Below are 15,860 nucleotides of genomic sequence, written 5' to 3'. Positions count from 1 at the left end.
CCTCTCTCCGTGGGGTCTGTCCCTCTCCTTCTCTCCGTGGGGTCTGTCCCTCTCCTTCTCTCCGTGGGGTCTGTCCCTCTCCCCGTGGGGTCTGTCCCTCTCCTTCTCTCCGTGGGGTCTGTCCCTCTCCTCTCCGTGGGGTCTGTCCCTCTCCTTCTCTCCGTGGGGTCTGTCCCTCTCCCCGTGGGGTCTGTCCCTCTCCTTCTCTCCGTGGGGTCTGTCCCTCTCCCCGTGGGGTCTGTCCCTCTCCTTCTCTCCGTGGGGTCTGTCCCTGGGGCCCTCAGACACCGCAGCAGCAGCGGAGGCAGCTTTCACTCCTCCTCGCTCCTCCTTCTTGGGTCTCTCCCCCTTTTCTCCTCTCTCACGGTGTCGCTCTCTCTCCTCCCGCTGCTCTCGCTCTTCCTTCATGTCTCTGAGTACAGGTTTCTTAATGGGTCCAGACCTGCGTACCGGCCTCTCTCCCCCTGGTCCATCCCTCCGGCCGGCCCCAGACCTCCCTCCCCAGCGCAGCTCAGCCTTCTGCTTGCTGGGGGCCGGCTTCTCGAGCTTGTGGAGGCAGTCAGCTGGAGGGGTGTCCCCGGTCACAGCAGCCTGGGAGAAAGGCTCTTTACTGGCCTTTATATCTTCCCCGCCTGGCCTCTCTTCCGGATCCTGGAGCTCAAGTGTCTTTGTTCCCAGGTGGAGGCTGTCGAACCTGGGCTCATCCAGTTTGAGGGAGTGGCTGGAGCCCTGGGAGATGGTTCTTTGTAGCATGGCCTGTCCCAGAGACTCCACCTCTGCAGTGGGCAGGCTAGGCTCCACTGGCTCAAAGGGAGTCCCACCAGGCCCTATTTCTGTCTGCAGGGGTTCTGGAGCCTCCTCTGGGCCTGGGCCGAATCCTGACAGGGGCTTTGTGGGGTCTCTGAAAAGGTCTGATTTGCCACAGGGTTCCAGGGGATTGTGATCCTGGCTGGGGTACATGGCTGGGAGACCCCTTTCCATCTCCAACCCAGAGTCCAGTCTGGGAAAAGGAGAGATGTTTTAATAAAATAAAGTGGCATCCTCTTATTACTATCTACCGTGGAGACAAGAAATGTAAAAAAATAAATAAAAATAAGTTTTGTTTAACCTTTATTTAACTACGCAAGTCAATTAAGAACAAATTCCTAACTACAATGACACCCTAGGAACTGTGGGTTAACTGCCTTGTTCAGGGGCAGAACGACAGACTTTTACCTTGTCAGCTCTGGGTTTCGATCTAGCAACCTTTCGGTTACTGGCCCAACGCTCTCACCACTAGGCTACCTGCCGCCAGGTTAGTGTAATAAGATGCAGCCTGAGTGTTGTTGTCTACTCACCTGCTGTCCTCGTCCTCCCGTCCTTTAGGGGGTGTGACAGAGGGAAGGGGTTCAGTTTGGGGGTATGGGTCAGATCCCCATACTATGCGCGGTTCAGAAGGGAGACTGTGGTCCCGTATGGGCCTGGTCAGGTGGTCGAAGGAGTCAGAACTGGAGCTGTCCCCTGGCTCTCTACGAACTATCTGCTTAGGAGGAATCCGCCCTGGAGACGAGGAAAAGGGACAGTCAAAATGTTAGATAGACATCTATCTCTCTCTCTAACAATTCATGGCTTTTGTGCCAAACACATACAGGGCAGCAAATCTCACAGAAAACATGCAAACCTAAACAGTCAAAAGAGACACAGTATGTCAGTATTGTCGTACCAGGTCCAGGGTGCATGTTTGGCATGTCGAGCGGTGGTCTTCCAGACATAATGCGGGGGTCCATATATGACTGCATCATGAGCCAGCGAGGGTCAAAGCCCATGTTAGCCAGGTGCTGCTGATGCTGGTGGTGAGGGGGGCCGACGGGCTGGTACAGGGAGCGGTGCTGCTGCTGGGAGGCAGCTACACATCCTCCACCCGCACCTCCTCCTGATGGGGACACAGCCCCACCACCACCCCCCTGCTGCTGTTGCTGCTGCTGCCACTGCTGCTTCATCTGCTCCTGCAAGGAGAAAAAAGTAGGAGTTCGATACAGGGATTCTCTTCAAAATAACATGGACAACATTAAAAAGATCAGGACTCCAGAGATAGAATGTAATGGAATTTGGTAACTGTTTTCTATATCTAATTTCACATCTGAAATTCCTCTTGGAAAAAATTAAGCAACACAAGTCCAATACCTGCTGCCTGAGGAAGCGCGGGGGCAGAGACTTCTGGAACTGTTTCGAGTATCCAGAGGTGAGAGAGGGGCGCATGGCAGCCCCCACCTCTCCCTCAAGGTCCAGGGGGGCCACAGGGGCATCCTCTCCACTGAGGGGGTCCATAAGGGGCAGAGTGAGCGGCACAGGTTCCTCCACTAGAGAGAGAGAGCGAGAGAGACACTGAAATTAAACAATTGAAATAAACAAATAGTGGCTATTCTTGGAGTGAAAGTGTGGGAGGTAAAGCAGCTGGTTAATTTATGTTGGTGGAAACACAGGGCTCTGCCAGGGGGCTCACCTCTGCTCTCATCGGTGCTGAAGTAGTCTCTGATAGGCATGGGCGTCAGTCTCTCAGTCTGGCTTTCCTCCACCAGAGGGCTCACCTCACTCAGGGGGCTCACCAAGTGCAGGGGACCCTCTCCGAGCCGAGGCTCTGGAGGTATGGACAATGGTCTCTGGACTGGAGGGCTGGGCTGGCGAGGCACAAACTGACTCTCTTCCTTCACACTAGGCTCTACTCTCTCCACACTCTCTCTCTCAATCCTTTCCCTCTCCACACTCTCTCTCTCAATCCTTTCCCTCTCCACACTCTCTCTCTCAATCCTTTCCCTCTCCACACTCTCTCTCTCAATCCTTTCCCTCTCCACACTCTCTCTCTCAATCCTTTCCCTCTCCACACTCTCTCTCTCAATCCTTTCCCTCTCCACACTCTCTCTCTCAATCCTTTCCCTCTCCACACTCTCTCGGTCTTGGAGAGGGGCTGATATGTTCGGGGGCTGAGAGGAAGGTGCAGGCTGCGATGGTGCAGGGTTGGAGACAGGGGGAAGAACAGACAAAGGAGGTGTGTCTTCACACACAGCTCCAGTCTCTTCATTGGTCGTCTCGGCGGCAGGGCCGTGCTTGGCATCTGTTGCCGGGTGGAGTTTCTCGTTGAGGCGTTTGAGTTTCTCTGCGCAAGCGGTGAGTCTCTGTTCTTCCATCCTCCTCTCCTCCTCTTCTCTCCTCCGCCTGGCTCTTTCTACCGCTTCCGACAGGTCCTGCTTCTTGTGTTTCTGGCGCCAGGCCTCGCACTCCTCCTCACCAGCAGGGGGAGCAATGGTGGGGGGTTTGGCCACGCGAGGGGCTCCGCTGCCCACCGAGCGCCCACCTAGCTGACCCTAGAGAGAGAGAGCGAGTGAAAAAGATGATCTAACACTACTACTTTACCTTAGAACCTCCAAAGCCTAAATGAACTTGTATAGTAAAGCTCTTGATGGCGCATTAGTCCTGGACCCCTCCATCCAGTCAAACACACCCCAAACAGAGTCAACCAGCCACCCTCAGCCTCACCTGGTGGTCCTGTGGCGGGCCGGTCTTGTACACCCCCTTACTGCCTAGGGAAAGCACCCTGGGGTCCCTTCCATCTACCCATGAGCCTTTGCTGCCCTCATGGCCGTCTGACGGACGCTGTGCCCTCATCCGCTCCACTTTACCCATCCACTCCCTGAGTGAGTGAGAGAGAGAGTGCAATGGTTAGGAGTCTTGGAAATGCCTAGGCTAACAGTCTTGAGGTGTACCGAAAACCAATGTTCAAAAACAGTCTCTCACACCCAGGTAGTGAGGCAGAAAAGAAAGCACCTTCTTCAGTGAGACTCACCAGTTTTCCCCTTTCTCTTTGGCGGCATGGTTCTCCTCGTCGTCACTGAAGTTGAGTTTCTCTGTGTAGTCGACCTCCATCTGAGCTCCTGGAGAACAGATAGGGAAAGCTGAGGGTTACCGTTACATCGAGTTTACGTGAAAAGCCACTAAAACGTAATGAAGGTAAAGAATCATTATGTATAAATACAGATGAGTCTTACCAGCCCAGCCCTCATCAGCCTCTGTGTCCAGGTTGTCAAGCTCTTTGAGCTCTGTGGCGCTGATGATGGAGGGTCTATCTGGGTCCTTGATCCAGGCCTGGGGGGGCCCGTGCAGGGGACGGACCCTCCTGGGGAGCCAACACACAGGAGGGTCAGTACACCGAGGAATGGGTGATGCGAGGTCTACTAAGTTGTGTTGTAATAATGATGAAGAGTGTTGGGATGTAGATGTGGGTGTACTCACCTGGCTCCATCCTGTGGAATAGGGTATCTGATGTTCCCTGGCACTGGAGTAAAGGGCATCCTGGGATACGCATTGAACATCTAGAACAGGACACAGAAACACACAACACCCAGCCATTACTAGGAGAATCCTACTCTGCAAGGTTAAAGAAATGTTTAGCAAACTAGCAACTATTGTCAAGAAAACATCCCGCATCAGGGGATCTTTTTATTCATCGTATTGTTTTCCTACTTCCGGCCCAGTCACAAGCAAAACATCCTTAAATACAAATTCAATGTCAAAACTAATACAGAATTAGAAAGATATGTTAATACTATGTTGAGTAAAATTATAGAAAACATTTAAACATTTTTTATCTATGCTACCGGACTTGAATATGTTCCGGGGTTCATCCGATGGCATTGGAGGAGTTTACCACCTTAGCCGCAGGCTTCATTAATAAGCGCATCGACAACGTCGTCCCCACAGTGACCGTACGTACATAACCCAACCAGAAGCCATGGATTACAGGCAACATCCACACTGACTTAAAGCTGCCTCTTTCAAGGAGCAGGACACTAAATCAGACATTTATAAGAGATCTCGACTCCAACGAACCATCAAACAGGACCATGATCGAATCCTACTACACCGGCCCTGATACTCGTTGAATGTGGCGGGATTGCAAACTATCACGGATTCCAAAGGGATAACCAGCCGCGAGCTGCCCAGTGACGCAAGCCTACCAGACGAACTAAACGCCTTCTATGTTCGCTTCGAGGCTAGCAACACTGAAGCATGCATGAGAGCACCAACTATCTGGGTGACTGTGTGATCAAGCTCTCCTTAGCCGACGTGAGTAAGACCTTTAAACACGTCAACATTCACAAGGCTGCGGGGCCAGACGGATTTACCAGGACGTGTGCTCCGGGCATGTGCTGACCAACTGGTAGGTGTCTTCACTGACATTTTCAACATGTCCCTGATTGAGTCTGTAATACCAACATGCTTCAAGCAGACCACCATAGTCCCTGTGCCCAAAAACACAAAGGCAACCTGCTGAAATGACTATAGACCCGTAGCACAGACTCGTAGCCATGAAGTGCTTTGAAAGGCTGGTAATGGCTCACATCAACACCATTATCCCAGAATCCCTAGACCCACTCCAATTTGCATACCAGCCAAACAGATCCACAGATGATGCAATCTCTATTGCACTCCACATTGCCCTTTCCCACCTGGACAAAAGGAACACCTATGTGAGAATGCTGTTCATTGACTACAGCTCAGCATTCAACACCATAGTACCCTCAAAGCTCATCACCAAGCTAAGGAACCTGGGACTAAACACCTCCCTCTGCAACTGGATCCTGGACTTCCTGACAGGTCGCCCCCAGGTGGTGAGGGTAGGGAGCAACACCTGCCACGCTGATCCTCAACACTGGAGCTCCCCAGGGGTGCGTGCTCAGTTCCCTCCTGTACACCCTGTTCACCCACGACTGCATGGCCAGGCACGACTCCAACACCATCATTAAGTTTGCTGACGACACAACAGTGGTAGGCCTGATCACCGACAACGACGAGACAACCTATAGGGAGGAGGTCAGAGACCTGGCCGGGTGGTGCCAGAATAACAACCTATCCCTCAACGTAACCAAGAAAGGAAATGAATGTGGACTACAGGAAAAGGAGCACTGAGCATGTCTCCATTCTCATCGACTGGGCTGTAGTGGAGCAGGTTGAGAGCTTCAAATTCCTTGGTGTCCACATAAACAACAAACTAGATTGGTCCAAACACACCAAGACAGTCGTGAAGAGGGCACGACAAAGCCTATTCCCCCTCAGGAAACTTAAAAGATTTGGCATGGGTCCGGAGATCCTCAAAAGGTTCTACAGCTGCAACATCGAGAGCATCCTGACCGGTTGCATCATTGCTCGGCCTCCGACCGCAAGGCACTTCCTCTGACACCAGGCGGTGTCAAAGAAAGGCCCTAAAAATTGTCAAAGACCCCAGCCACCCCAGTCATAGACTGTTCTCTCTACTACCGCATGGCAAGCGGTACCAGAGTGCCCATTCTAGGACAGAAAGGCTTTTCAACAGTTTTTACCCCCAAGCCATAAGACTCCTGAACAGGTAACCAAATGGTTACCCAGACTATTTGCATTGTGTGCCCCACCCTCTCTCTTTATCTTATATGCATAGTCACTTTAACTATACATTCATGTACATACTACCCAAATTGGCCCGACGAACCAGTGCTCCCGCACATTGGCTAACCGGGCTATCTGCATTGTGTCGCACCACCCGCCTACCCCTCTTTTTACACTTCTGCTACTCTCTGTTCATCATATATTCATAGTCACTAACGATACCTACATGTACATACTACCTCAATAAGCCTGACTAACATGTGTCTGTATATAGCCTTGCTACTCTGTTTTCAAATTTCTTTTTACGGTTGTTAAATTTCTTCACTTACCTACACACACACACCTTGTTTTTGGCACCATTGGTTAGAGTCTGTAAGTAAGCATTTCACTGTAAGGTCTACCTACACCTGTTGTATTCGGCACACGTGACAAATAAACTTGGACTCCACACTGTCCTTTCCCACCTGAACAAAAGGAACACTTATGTGAGAATGCGGTTCATTGACTACAGCTCAGCGTTCAACAAGCTCATCACCTCCATCTGGATCCTGAACTTCCTGACAGGCCGGCCCCAGGTGGTGAGGATAGACAACACATCCACCACGCTGACCCTCAACACGGGGGCACCTCAGGGGTGCGTGCTTTACCCCCTCCTGTACTCCCTGTTCCCCCACGACTCCAAGACCACCATTAAGTTTGCTGACGACTACACGGTGGTAGGCTTAATCACCGATTTGACAGCTTATAGGGAGGAGGTCAGAGACCTGGCAGTGTGGTGCCAGGACAACCTCTCTCTCAACACCACCAAGACAAGAGTTGATCGCGGACTACAGGAAACAGAAGGCCAAGCACGCCCCCAGTGCAGTTATCACAACTCATTATTTTCTGTGTTATAGCCTAACTAGATAATATGGCTTTAACTTCTTGGATATAGGGGGCGCTCTTTTAATTTATGGATAAAAAAACGTGCCCGTTTTAAGCGCAATATTTTGTCACGAAAAGATGCTCGACTATGCATATAATTGACAGCTTTGGAAAGAAAACACTGACATTTCCAAAACTGCAAAGATATTATCTGCGAGTGCCACAGAACTCATGCTACAGGCGAAACCAAGATGAAACTTCAAACAGGAAATGAGCAGAATTTTTGAGGCTCTGTTTTCCATTGTCTCCTTATATGGCTGTGAATGTGCCATGAACGAGCCTAAGCTTTCTACCGTTTGCCCAAGGTGTCTGCAGCATTGTGACGTATTTGTAGACATATAATTGGAAGATTGGCCATAAGAGACTACATTTACCAGGGGTCCGCCCGGTGTCCTTTGTCTAAATTGGTGCGTAATCTTCAGCTGCAGGCATTTTCCCATGGGATTCAGAGGAGAAAGCACACTTCCACGAACGATATATCATCGAAAGGATATGTGAAAAACACCTTGAGGATTGATTCCAAACAACGTTTGCCATGTTTCTGTCGATATTAAGGAGTTAATTTGGAAAAAAGTTCGGCGTTTTGATGACTGAATTTTCGTTTTTTTTTCTTAGCCAAACGTGATGAACAAAACGGAGCGATTTCTCCTACACAAATAATCTTTTTGGAAAAACTGAACATTTGCTATCTAACTGAGAGTATCCTCATTGAAAACATCCGAAGTTCTTCAAAGGTAAATTATTTTATTTGAATGCTTTTCTTGTTTTTGTGAAAATGTTGCCTGCTGAATGCTAGGCTTAATGCTATTCTAGCTATCAATACTCTTACACAAATGCTTGTGTAGCTATGGTTGAAAAGCATTTTTTGAAAATCTGAGATGACAGTGTTGTTAACAAAAGGCTAAGCTTGTGAGCCAATATATTTATTTCATTTGCGATTTTCATGAATAGTTAACGTTGCGTTATGGTAATGAGCTTGAGGCTATAATTACGCTCCCGGATACGGGATTGCTCGTCACAACAGGTTAACATTTATCAATGTGTTGCTTGTTTGTGAATGGGCCGTTGAGGAAAACAATCATGTTCGACCAGGAACTGAATCAAGTGGCCAGGCATTATAGATTAATACCAAGTAAAAATCAATAATCGGTCCATTACTTACGTAGGGTGGCATCATGCCCCTGAACTGGGGGTGGAACTGGGGAGGCACACCGGCAAGGGCCTGCTGGCCACCATTGAGTTTAGGCTGGGCTGGAACAGAGGGGGGTTGTAGCTTGGGCTGAGAGGAGAGGGGTGCAGACTTGGCAGACAGGGGCAGCCTCTCCCTGACCTCTTTCTTCTCATTAGGGGGCACCCTGCCTCTCTCCTCCACCTCCCCAGGGGGTGAGGGAGTGCTGAGAGCTGCCCCTCCCTCCTCTGGCCCACAGCTGTCCATCTCAGAAGGGCTAGCTGAGGTGGTCAGATTCTTTCCCCCGCCCTCGCGCCAACTACCAACATCTATAGGGGAGCAGAGACAAGACAACACAGGCCAGTCATTTCTATGGTAGGGTAACAATCTTTGGGTCGGTAATTTGGTCCATCAGTTTGCGGGTAGAAGAGTGCAACGCTCATGTTCTAAGGACAGACTGGGGAATGTGTGTGTGGTTATGTGAGTGTGCGTTCGTACTCTGAGGTCGAAGGCTGGGTCCAGGTCCATAAGGCTCTTCCTCCTGCCCCTCCCCTTTCTCCGACTCTCCGGCCGCCTGCAAACTGGGGAACTCCTGGTGGAACTGGCTGCTCACACGAGGGGCTCCTCCATCTAGCTGTGGTGGCGGTGGCTTGCTGTTGGCCCAGGATCTGCTGCACCCTATAGAGGACGAGACCTCTGGGGGTTGGGGGGGCCCTGGGTTAGGCTGGGGTGGGGGGGTATCGGACTGCCTGATACACACAACACAAAGGGGGGGATCGTGGAAAGTAGTTGTTTATTATTAGGGCTGAGAAACAACCTAAAGGCAGAAATAACTATGACCTAGTAAAGTGTATGTAGAGACCCAGTAAGGGACAGCCCTGGTATCTCACCTCTCGTCTCCTCCCTCAGGTCTGGAGGCCCAGCCGCTGCCGTCCTTGGGGACAATGTTAACGTTGGGGTCGTTGCCCTTGTTCTCTGCCTTCAGGCTGGGCAGGTTGGCAGGGGGGGGCATGCGCCGACTGACAGCAACCTTACCCAAACTCTGGAGCCCATGTCTGGCAGCCACTGGACGAGGGCATGAAACATTGACATTAAGCAAGGAGCAGTTTACATAATCACATGTATTACAGGGATGAAAATGATGAGGACCCAAACAGGCAGAAAATTAATTGTGCGGAAATGTGTGACAAGCCAGTGTGATTTTTTTGGGGCCTATTTTTTGAGAATAAGTCATGCATATAATACACATTTGATTATTCTCAAAACTGTTAACTTCCAAACCACCATAGACAGAAAATTGTGTCCTGGGGTGGGGAGTAGGGTTCTTTGGTCTGCGTTTAAGGTTTATCATGACATGATAATCATCTCAGTCTCCCCGGACAGGAATACATAGGGGAACATTTTTATTTATTTTTGTAGCCCAAATTCCGTTATCTTGGTTTTGTTTCTCCAGGTTTTGGATTTCCCACGATTTTTTAAATTCTTCTTCAGATCTACACGATTCACGTGAATGGTCTATTTTCAGATCAAAACTGCAAATATTGCTGAAAAGCAACGAGTTCGCATCCCTGCATTATGGACAAACCCAAACTGGCCTCTAGCCACAAGGAGGCAAACATTTTACAATGAGACATTGAAAAAAAATGAAAATGTGCGCGTGTTGGGAAGCACGAACGTACCTGCAGTTTTCTGGGTCTCCAGAGACTTGCCCTTGTACGTGTTGAAGAGGCTAAGGGTTGCATACTTGGTCTTGCCATCCTTTGCCTTGGTGCTCTGCCCTGACTTCTCTGACATTTCGCTGGAAACTCATTGAGTCTGGTCCTCTGGTCTCACCCCCAGAACCAGCCTCCTGCAATACAAATCAAACTTTATTCAACGAAGTGCTACACAGAAGTTTTTAAATGACATTTGCATTGTAACTTCAGAAAATGTATATAATATACAGTGCATTCGGAAAGTATTCAGATGATTGATGCACCAATATGACATTTTGGCCGATACTGATATCCAATATTTTCCTTGACAAAAAAAAACTAATACCGTCAATCAATATTTAACATTTCAGCAGCCTTAAGCATTCTAGTATAGTTAAATAGTTAAACACACACATGGACGCAGCGGTCTAAGGCACTGCATCTCAGAGCAAGAGGCATCACTACAGTCCCTGGTTCAAATCCAGGCTGCATCACATCCGGCCGTGATTGGTAGTCCCATAGGGCGACGCACAATTGGCCCAGTGTCGTCCGGGTTTAGCCCTCATTGTAAATAAGAATGTGTTGTTAACTAACTTGCTTAGTTAAATAAAGGTTACACACACAAAATAGTTATTTAGTTGGCATTTACGCATGTCCCCATTACCAGTAAAAACATAATCAAAACCTATTTCTTTCATTTACTTGCTGTGCTGTTCATTTGTTCAGTCGTTTCATTCTCAACCAGGATTTCTATGGAACGCCGTTTGGGTCTTTACGTGTCAAAAAATATACCATTTAACACTATTTGACTTGTCAAATAAGTTTGTTGACCAATCAGGACCGTAGTTATTACGTAAAACTCGTATTTCATATGTCACAATGATTCATCAATACGTATGCTATGATGCTGGTAAAGTTGTCTCGTGCACCTACAGTGCTGGTCATAAAAAAAAGCTATCTAGCTCATGGATGCAAACAATGTTCTTCCCCAAAAACAAAACGACAATCTGTTTCAGTAGCTATAGTTAGCTAGCTAACTATATAGATAGATGTCATCATCAGGTAGCTATGGGGGAAATGAGCGGGTAGGGGAAGAGAGAAAAGGGGGGAGAGAATGAAGGTAACTCCACAGCTCTTCAGAGTGACGGAATGACTTGACTAGGAGAGACTCTACACTTCACACCATCACAATGGCTTCTCTCCACTCAATGGGGCATGTCGTGTTGCCATGCCGACGGGCCCTAAGAGAGCAGCCTTTGTTGAGCCATGCGGCTGTGCTGCCTAACGGCCGGGAGCCATTCATAATTGATGGAGGAGCGATGTTTGAGCATGGTGGGGGCCAGGGCAGCTAACAGCACAGCACTGAGGCTAACAGTGCTGTTTATCAAATGCTCAATGACTTCTGGTGGGTGGCATCACTCCTACATAATGCTGATGGAAGATACTCTGATATAAATTAATGGCCAAATGGTAGAGCAGGACCCACTAATTGTTGTTGCAGATCTCTTACATTCAAAATTCAAAAGCTTTCACGATTACAGTAAAAGTTCAACAACCCGAAATGTAATAGATATTTCCTAAACTCCGGTAGTTCCATTGTGTTTTTGATTTTTTCCCCCTCTAACCAGGGACTGATTTAGACCTGGGACACCAGTTGGGTGCAATTAAGTATCAAGTAGAACAGAAAAACAGCAGGCTCCGGACCTCATAGGGTAACAGTTGAATACCCCTGCTCTAGGCAGTGGGCAAACTGATTGTATGAGCAAAAGCAAAGTCACAAACAGGCACACTGCGCTGACACCCTCCTAGCCACACTAAACTGGCACACGTCAACTAGCAAAGAACGCAGACTGCCTGGGAGAGGGGAGGCATGAGTGAGAGATAAGCAGAGACACTTCCTCCACAGGGAAGGCCAGCCCCTACGTGTGCCACAGCCACAAGGGAGAGACCCCAGAAAGGGACAGAGTCAATCAAGGACAGAGTGTGAGTCACAAGGACAAAGCAGCCTAAACAGACATTCTGCTCCTCTGATTGTCATAAACACCCCCCCCATAAACCTGACCAGCCCCAAAGTCATACCTTGTATAGCCCTCACCTCTATCTGCCAGGTCTCCAGCCATACATTGTTCCCCTACTCTGTCAAGTCCCACATAACCCAGCCATGCTCCCAAAGAGGTCATTGCCCACCTGCTCAACCCAGGCCCAAACCCTCATCACAGCTTCAGTTCAAATCATGCCCAGTCATCTCTCTCTGCAAACCAGCTCTACCCAATTACTCTAACATCTTTGAGATGTTTAAAAAAAAAATCAAGTGACATAACACATATATCCCTTAGAACTCCAACCATGGCCTTCTGCCTCCAGGGAGAGCAGAGATGAAAAAGAGGCGCAGAAGGCTCAGGAATGGGATGTGACCTCTAGGCAGAAAGAAGATATCCTGATTTGTTCTTTGCCTTCACCAAGTACATTCAGATCTCTGTAAATGAGGGTAAAGAAAACAAGGAAAGGAAACCTTTAGACCAGGGGTGTCATAATCCTTCCATTGAGGGCCTAGGGTCTGCAGGCTTTTGGGTTTTCCTTTCAATTAAAACCTAGACAAGCAGGTGAGTTCCTTTCAATTAAAACCTAGACAAGCAGGTGAGTTCCTTTCAATTAAAACCTAGACAAGCAGGTGAGTTCCTTTCAATTAAAACCTAGACAAGCAGGTGAGTTTATTAATTAGAGACCTAAATTCAACTATTAAGTACAAAGGAAGTCCGAAAAGCCGCAGACACTCGGCCCTCGAGGAATGAGTTTGACACCCGTGCTTTATGCTGCTGTTAGTTGGTATGAGGTAGACGGCAAACCGGATGTCATTGTTTTTAATGAGAGCACGAAGGTAAATGCCGTTGAGGCTGGTGGTGAATGCAGTCAGCCGCCATGGTAGACGGGACTTGCCACAAGTTAAAATATTTCCACTTTCGTCATAGCATTTTTCCCCCCTGGATGTTGATTTGCACTGATTGTTTACCGAAATCACAATAGCAACGCATGTCGTCCTGGCTCGCTTTTTCCGTCACCAATTTTCTTACTTTCTTGTCAAGCTATGCCGACTGTTATGAAGGTTTTTGCATGTCTCATCTAAACACAGCATTAGACTACCGAGATGGCCCCCATGACAGGAAGCTACATACAGAACCAAGATTGTGTGCACTGTGCCACCTGAGGTGGATAGCAGCTGAGTCACCTCTCACAGAGATACAACAGTAGTCAACAGATAGCCATGGAAGAGGGCCACAACACACCTAGAATTATCTGAAATCCCTAATGGGATTAATCTGCCATTTTGCTTCTATCATCCTGTTTTCAGATAAGTGGACACGAGTGACAGGAGACGCAGTGAGGAAGCCACTTTAGGCTATTGAAATTCATCCCATAATAAGTTATATTGAGCTGCTGCCTCTTGGGAGGAGGGAACTTCAATATCGTCCAGTCTGTAGGTAGATGGAATTAGATGGTTTCTAAATATTTTCCCAGTCATTGGGGACTAAAGCCTGCTATTTTTTATACAAAACAGATGGCATTGAATATGGAATCAGCTGGACTATGGACCACTTGAGGACTTAACATCAAAGTTTGACTTGCAGGTAGGTCGATTCACTTTGGACTGTTTCCTAAACCAATCTCCTCTGACACGCTGCACATGCTCACTCATCTCCTCACCACACTCATGACCAGGTCAAATGCCTGGTCATTTGCATACCAGTCACACCAGAGAACACAATAAATACCTGCGTTGTCAGTGATCGGAATCAATGGTAGCAGAGGTAATCAACATGGATTTTGGTTCATATAATTTACTAATGGCCTTGTCCAGAAGACAGGATCACGGTCAACCGGAAATGTTAAAGACTTGTGGACTGTGGTTGCCAACTGTCTGGGTAAATGTATTCCGAGTTGTCTAGAGAGGATGTTTATAGGTTAATATTTTTTGTTGTTGTACATTTTTAAACTGGGGACACCGACGCTGTCACGCCCAAAACACAAAGAAATGTCGATGTAACGTGTTCAAACCTCTAGCAGTGCTTTTTTATTTTAGCAATAGTTCAAGGCTTGGAGATTATATTAAAATATCGGTGCAGCTAGCTAACTGGTCAAATTGTAGCCTAACTGGTTCACCGTAACGGGCAGGCCGATGGTTTGATGGATCAGATTTAGGTTGAGACATGGGTCACATCGTCCCGGCGCCTTTTCTAGCCCAAAACAATCGAACACAAATTAACGATATCAAACATGATTCTAAACTAGTAGAATACTATTTGGCTGCAATCGTTCAGATTTACACGATACTGCAGCATGGTGGGTTAAGTAGTTGAAGAGTCAAAGATCAGTTTCTATTCTTAAATCGCAATCATCATCATCACATTCGGCTTTTTCCCAGTGGACGTACAGTGCTAGCTAAGTGGCCAACGTAGCTAGCGTACACCATCACACCTCCTAACCTGTTTTTTTTTTTTTTTTACCACGAACTAGCTAGACAATTCTTGACATGGCGACCAACCTGTCACCGTCGGTCTCTCTTCTTCTAGTATGTCGTCTGTGTTCGGCTTGTTTTGTAGTATCCGAGCCGAGTGTGTGGCCGGCGGATTACAAAAACTGGCTAGCTTGCTAACGATAGCTAGTTAGGTAACTAGCGTGGTACAGTAGCTAGCATCCAACCATTTCCTCTCGACTTGCACGGGCCTCAAATCTATTCTGTGCCAACACGGTGCCCTTTCTTCTTTCCCGGGGTCTCCACCGTTATTTGGACGTTAAGAGGGTCACGATTTGTGTTTCTGTCTTTTTTTTTGCCCACCCGTTATCTCGTGTGAGACAGTGCTGCTCTCGTTGAGTGCTGCTTGCGCCGCGGCCTGTCTCACAATCAAAGATGGCAGACCGCCAGTCCACGGGTGTCTGACGTCATCACGCACAGAAGACGGCGGCTGCAGAGCGACAGTTTTGGGAGTAGGATGAAGCCAGAGGAAGACGCGAATCGAGTGAATTTACTATGTACAAAATCTGTTAAAGAGAGAGACGCTCTTTTGTATGGTGGTCTGAGTATCGAATTACGCGACGCTTATTTGATCGAATAGAAGTTTCGTAATGTTGAGCCTGTTACAAATGTACTGATAAGTGGATACACGTGGCATTCCGGCAACTTTGAGAAAAACGAATTATGCCAAGTTCAAAACCGCTGGGAACTCGTTGTAAATAAGAATTTGTTCTTAAGTGACTTGCCTAGTTAAATAATAAAAAATACATAGAGCTCCGATTTTCTGACCTGAAGATCACCGACGTCATGATTTGACCTCATTTCTGAGTTTCCACGCATATCTGCCCTCTCATTGGCTAGAATTGTCCTACCTGATCTCGTCTGACTTCAATCATTGAGGACATGCATTTCTTTTGTTAGAGCGGTCACTCGGCTATCTTGTCAATATAATAGATCATTTTTGATGACGCCACAGGTGAGCAGATAGATTCAGGCCTTTTAACCACTGATGTCAGTTCAGTTTTGCATTTCCCCTCACAAAGAATTAAGGGTAAGGATGGTGTTGTGAGAATAAACTGATTTTAGATCAGTGTTTAAGGTCAACTTCTAGCTGGATCAAATTGTTTGGAGTGCTTGGCTTGGAACCCTACTGTAGCTCAGCTATGCA

At 47.9% G+C, this 15,860-nt stretch overlaps 1 protein-coding gene across 1 annotated transcript in view; it reads right to left on the bottom strand.

The window, feature by feature from the left end:
- The window catches only part of LOC112251585 (protein PRRC2C), a 31,659-nt gene extending 16,535 nt beyond the window's left edge, over positions 1–15,124 (bottom strand). Inside the window, exons 1-14 of the mRNA XM_042322711.1 lie at positions 14,723–15,124; positions 10,168–10,337; positions 9,379–9,553; positions 8,987–9,237; positions 8,483–8,817; positions 4,267–4,346; positions 4,023–4,150; positions 3,821–3,908; positions 3,514–3,667; positions 2,483–3,341; positions 2,164–2,339; positions 1,703–1,985; positions 1,338–1,539; positions 142–1,000 (exon numbers count right to left, since the gene is read on the bottom strand). Of these exons, the coding sequence (XP_042178645.1) occupies positions 142–1,000; positions 1,338–1,539; positions 1,703–1,985; positions 2,164–2,339; positions 2,483–3,341; positions 3,514–3,667; positions 3,821–3,908; positions 4,023–4,150; positions 4,267–4,346; positions 8,483–8,817; positions 8,987–9,237; positions 9,379–9,553; positions 10,168–10,282 (3,705 nt within the window). The 5' untranslated portion in view covers positions 10,283–10,337; positions 14,723–15,124. The remainder of the gene's footprint in view (positions 1–141; positions 1,001–1,337; positions 1,540–1,702; positions 1,986–2,163; positions 2,340–2,482; positions 3,342–3,513; positions 3,668–3,820; positions 3,909–4,022; positions 4,151–4,266; positions 4,347–8,482; positions 8,818–8,986; positions 9,238–9,378; positions 9,554–10,167; positions 10,338–14,722) is intronic.
- Between the last annotated feature and the right edge of the window lie 736 nt (positions 15,125–15,860).

Source organism: Oncorhynchus tshawytscha, linkage group LG05, assembly GCF_018296145.1.
Source record: "Oncorhynchus tshawytscha isolate Ot180627B linkage group LG05, Otsh_v2.0, whole genome shotgun sequence".
NCBI lineage: Eukaryota > Metazoa > Chordata > Actinopteri > Salmoniformes > Salmonidae > Oncorhynchus > Oncorhynchus tshawytscha.
Note: the sequence above shows the minus strand (reverse complement) of the source record. Positions and strands in the feature narration are given on the sequence as shown.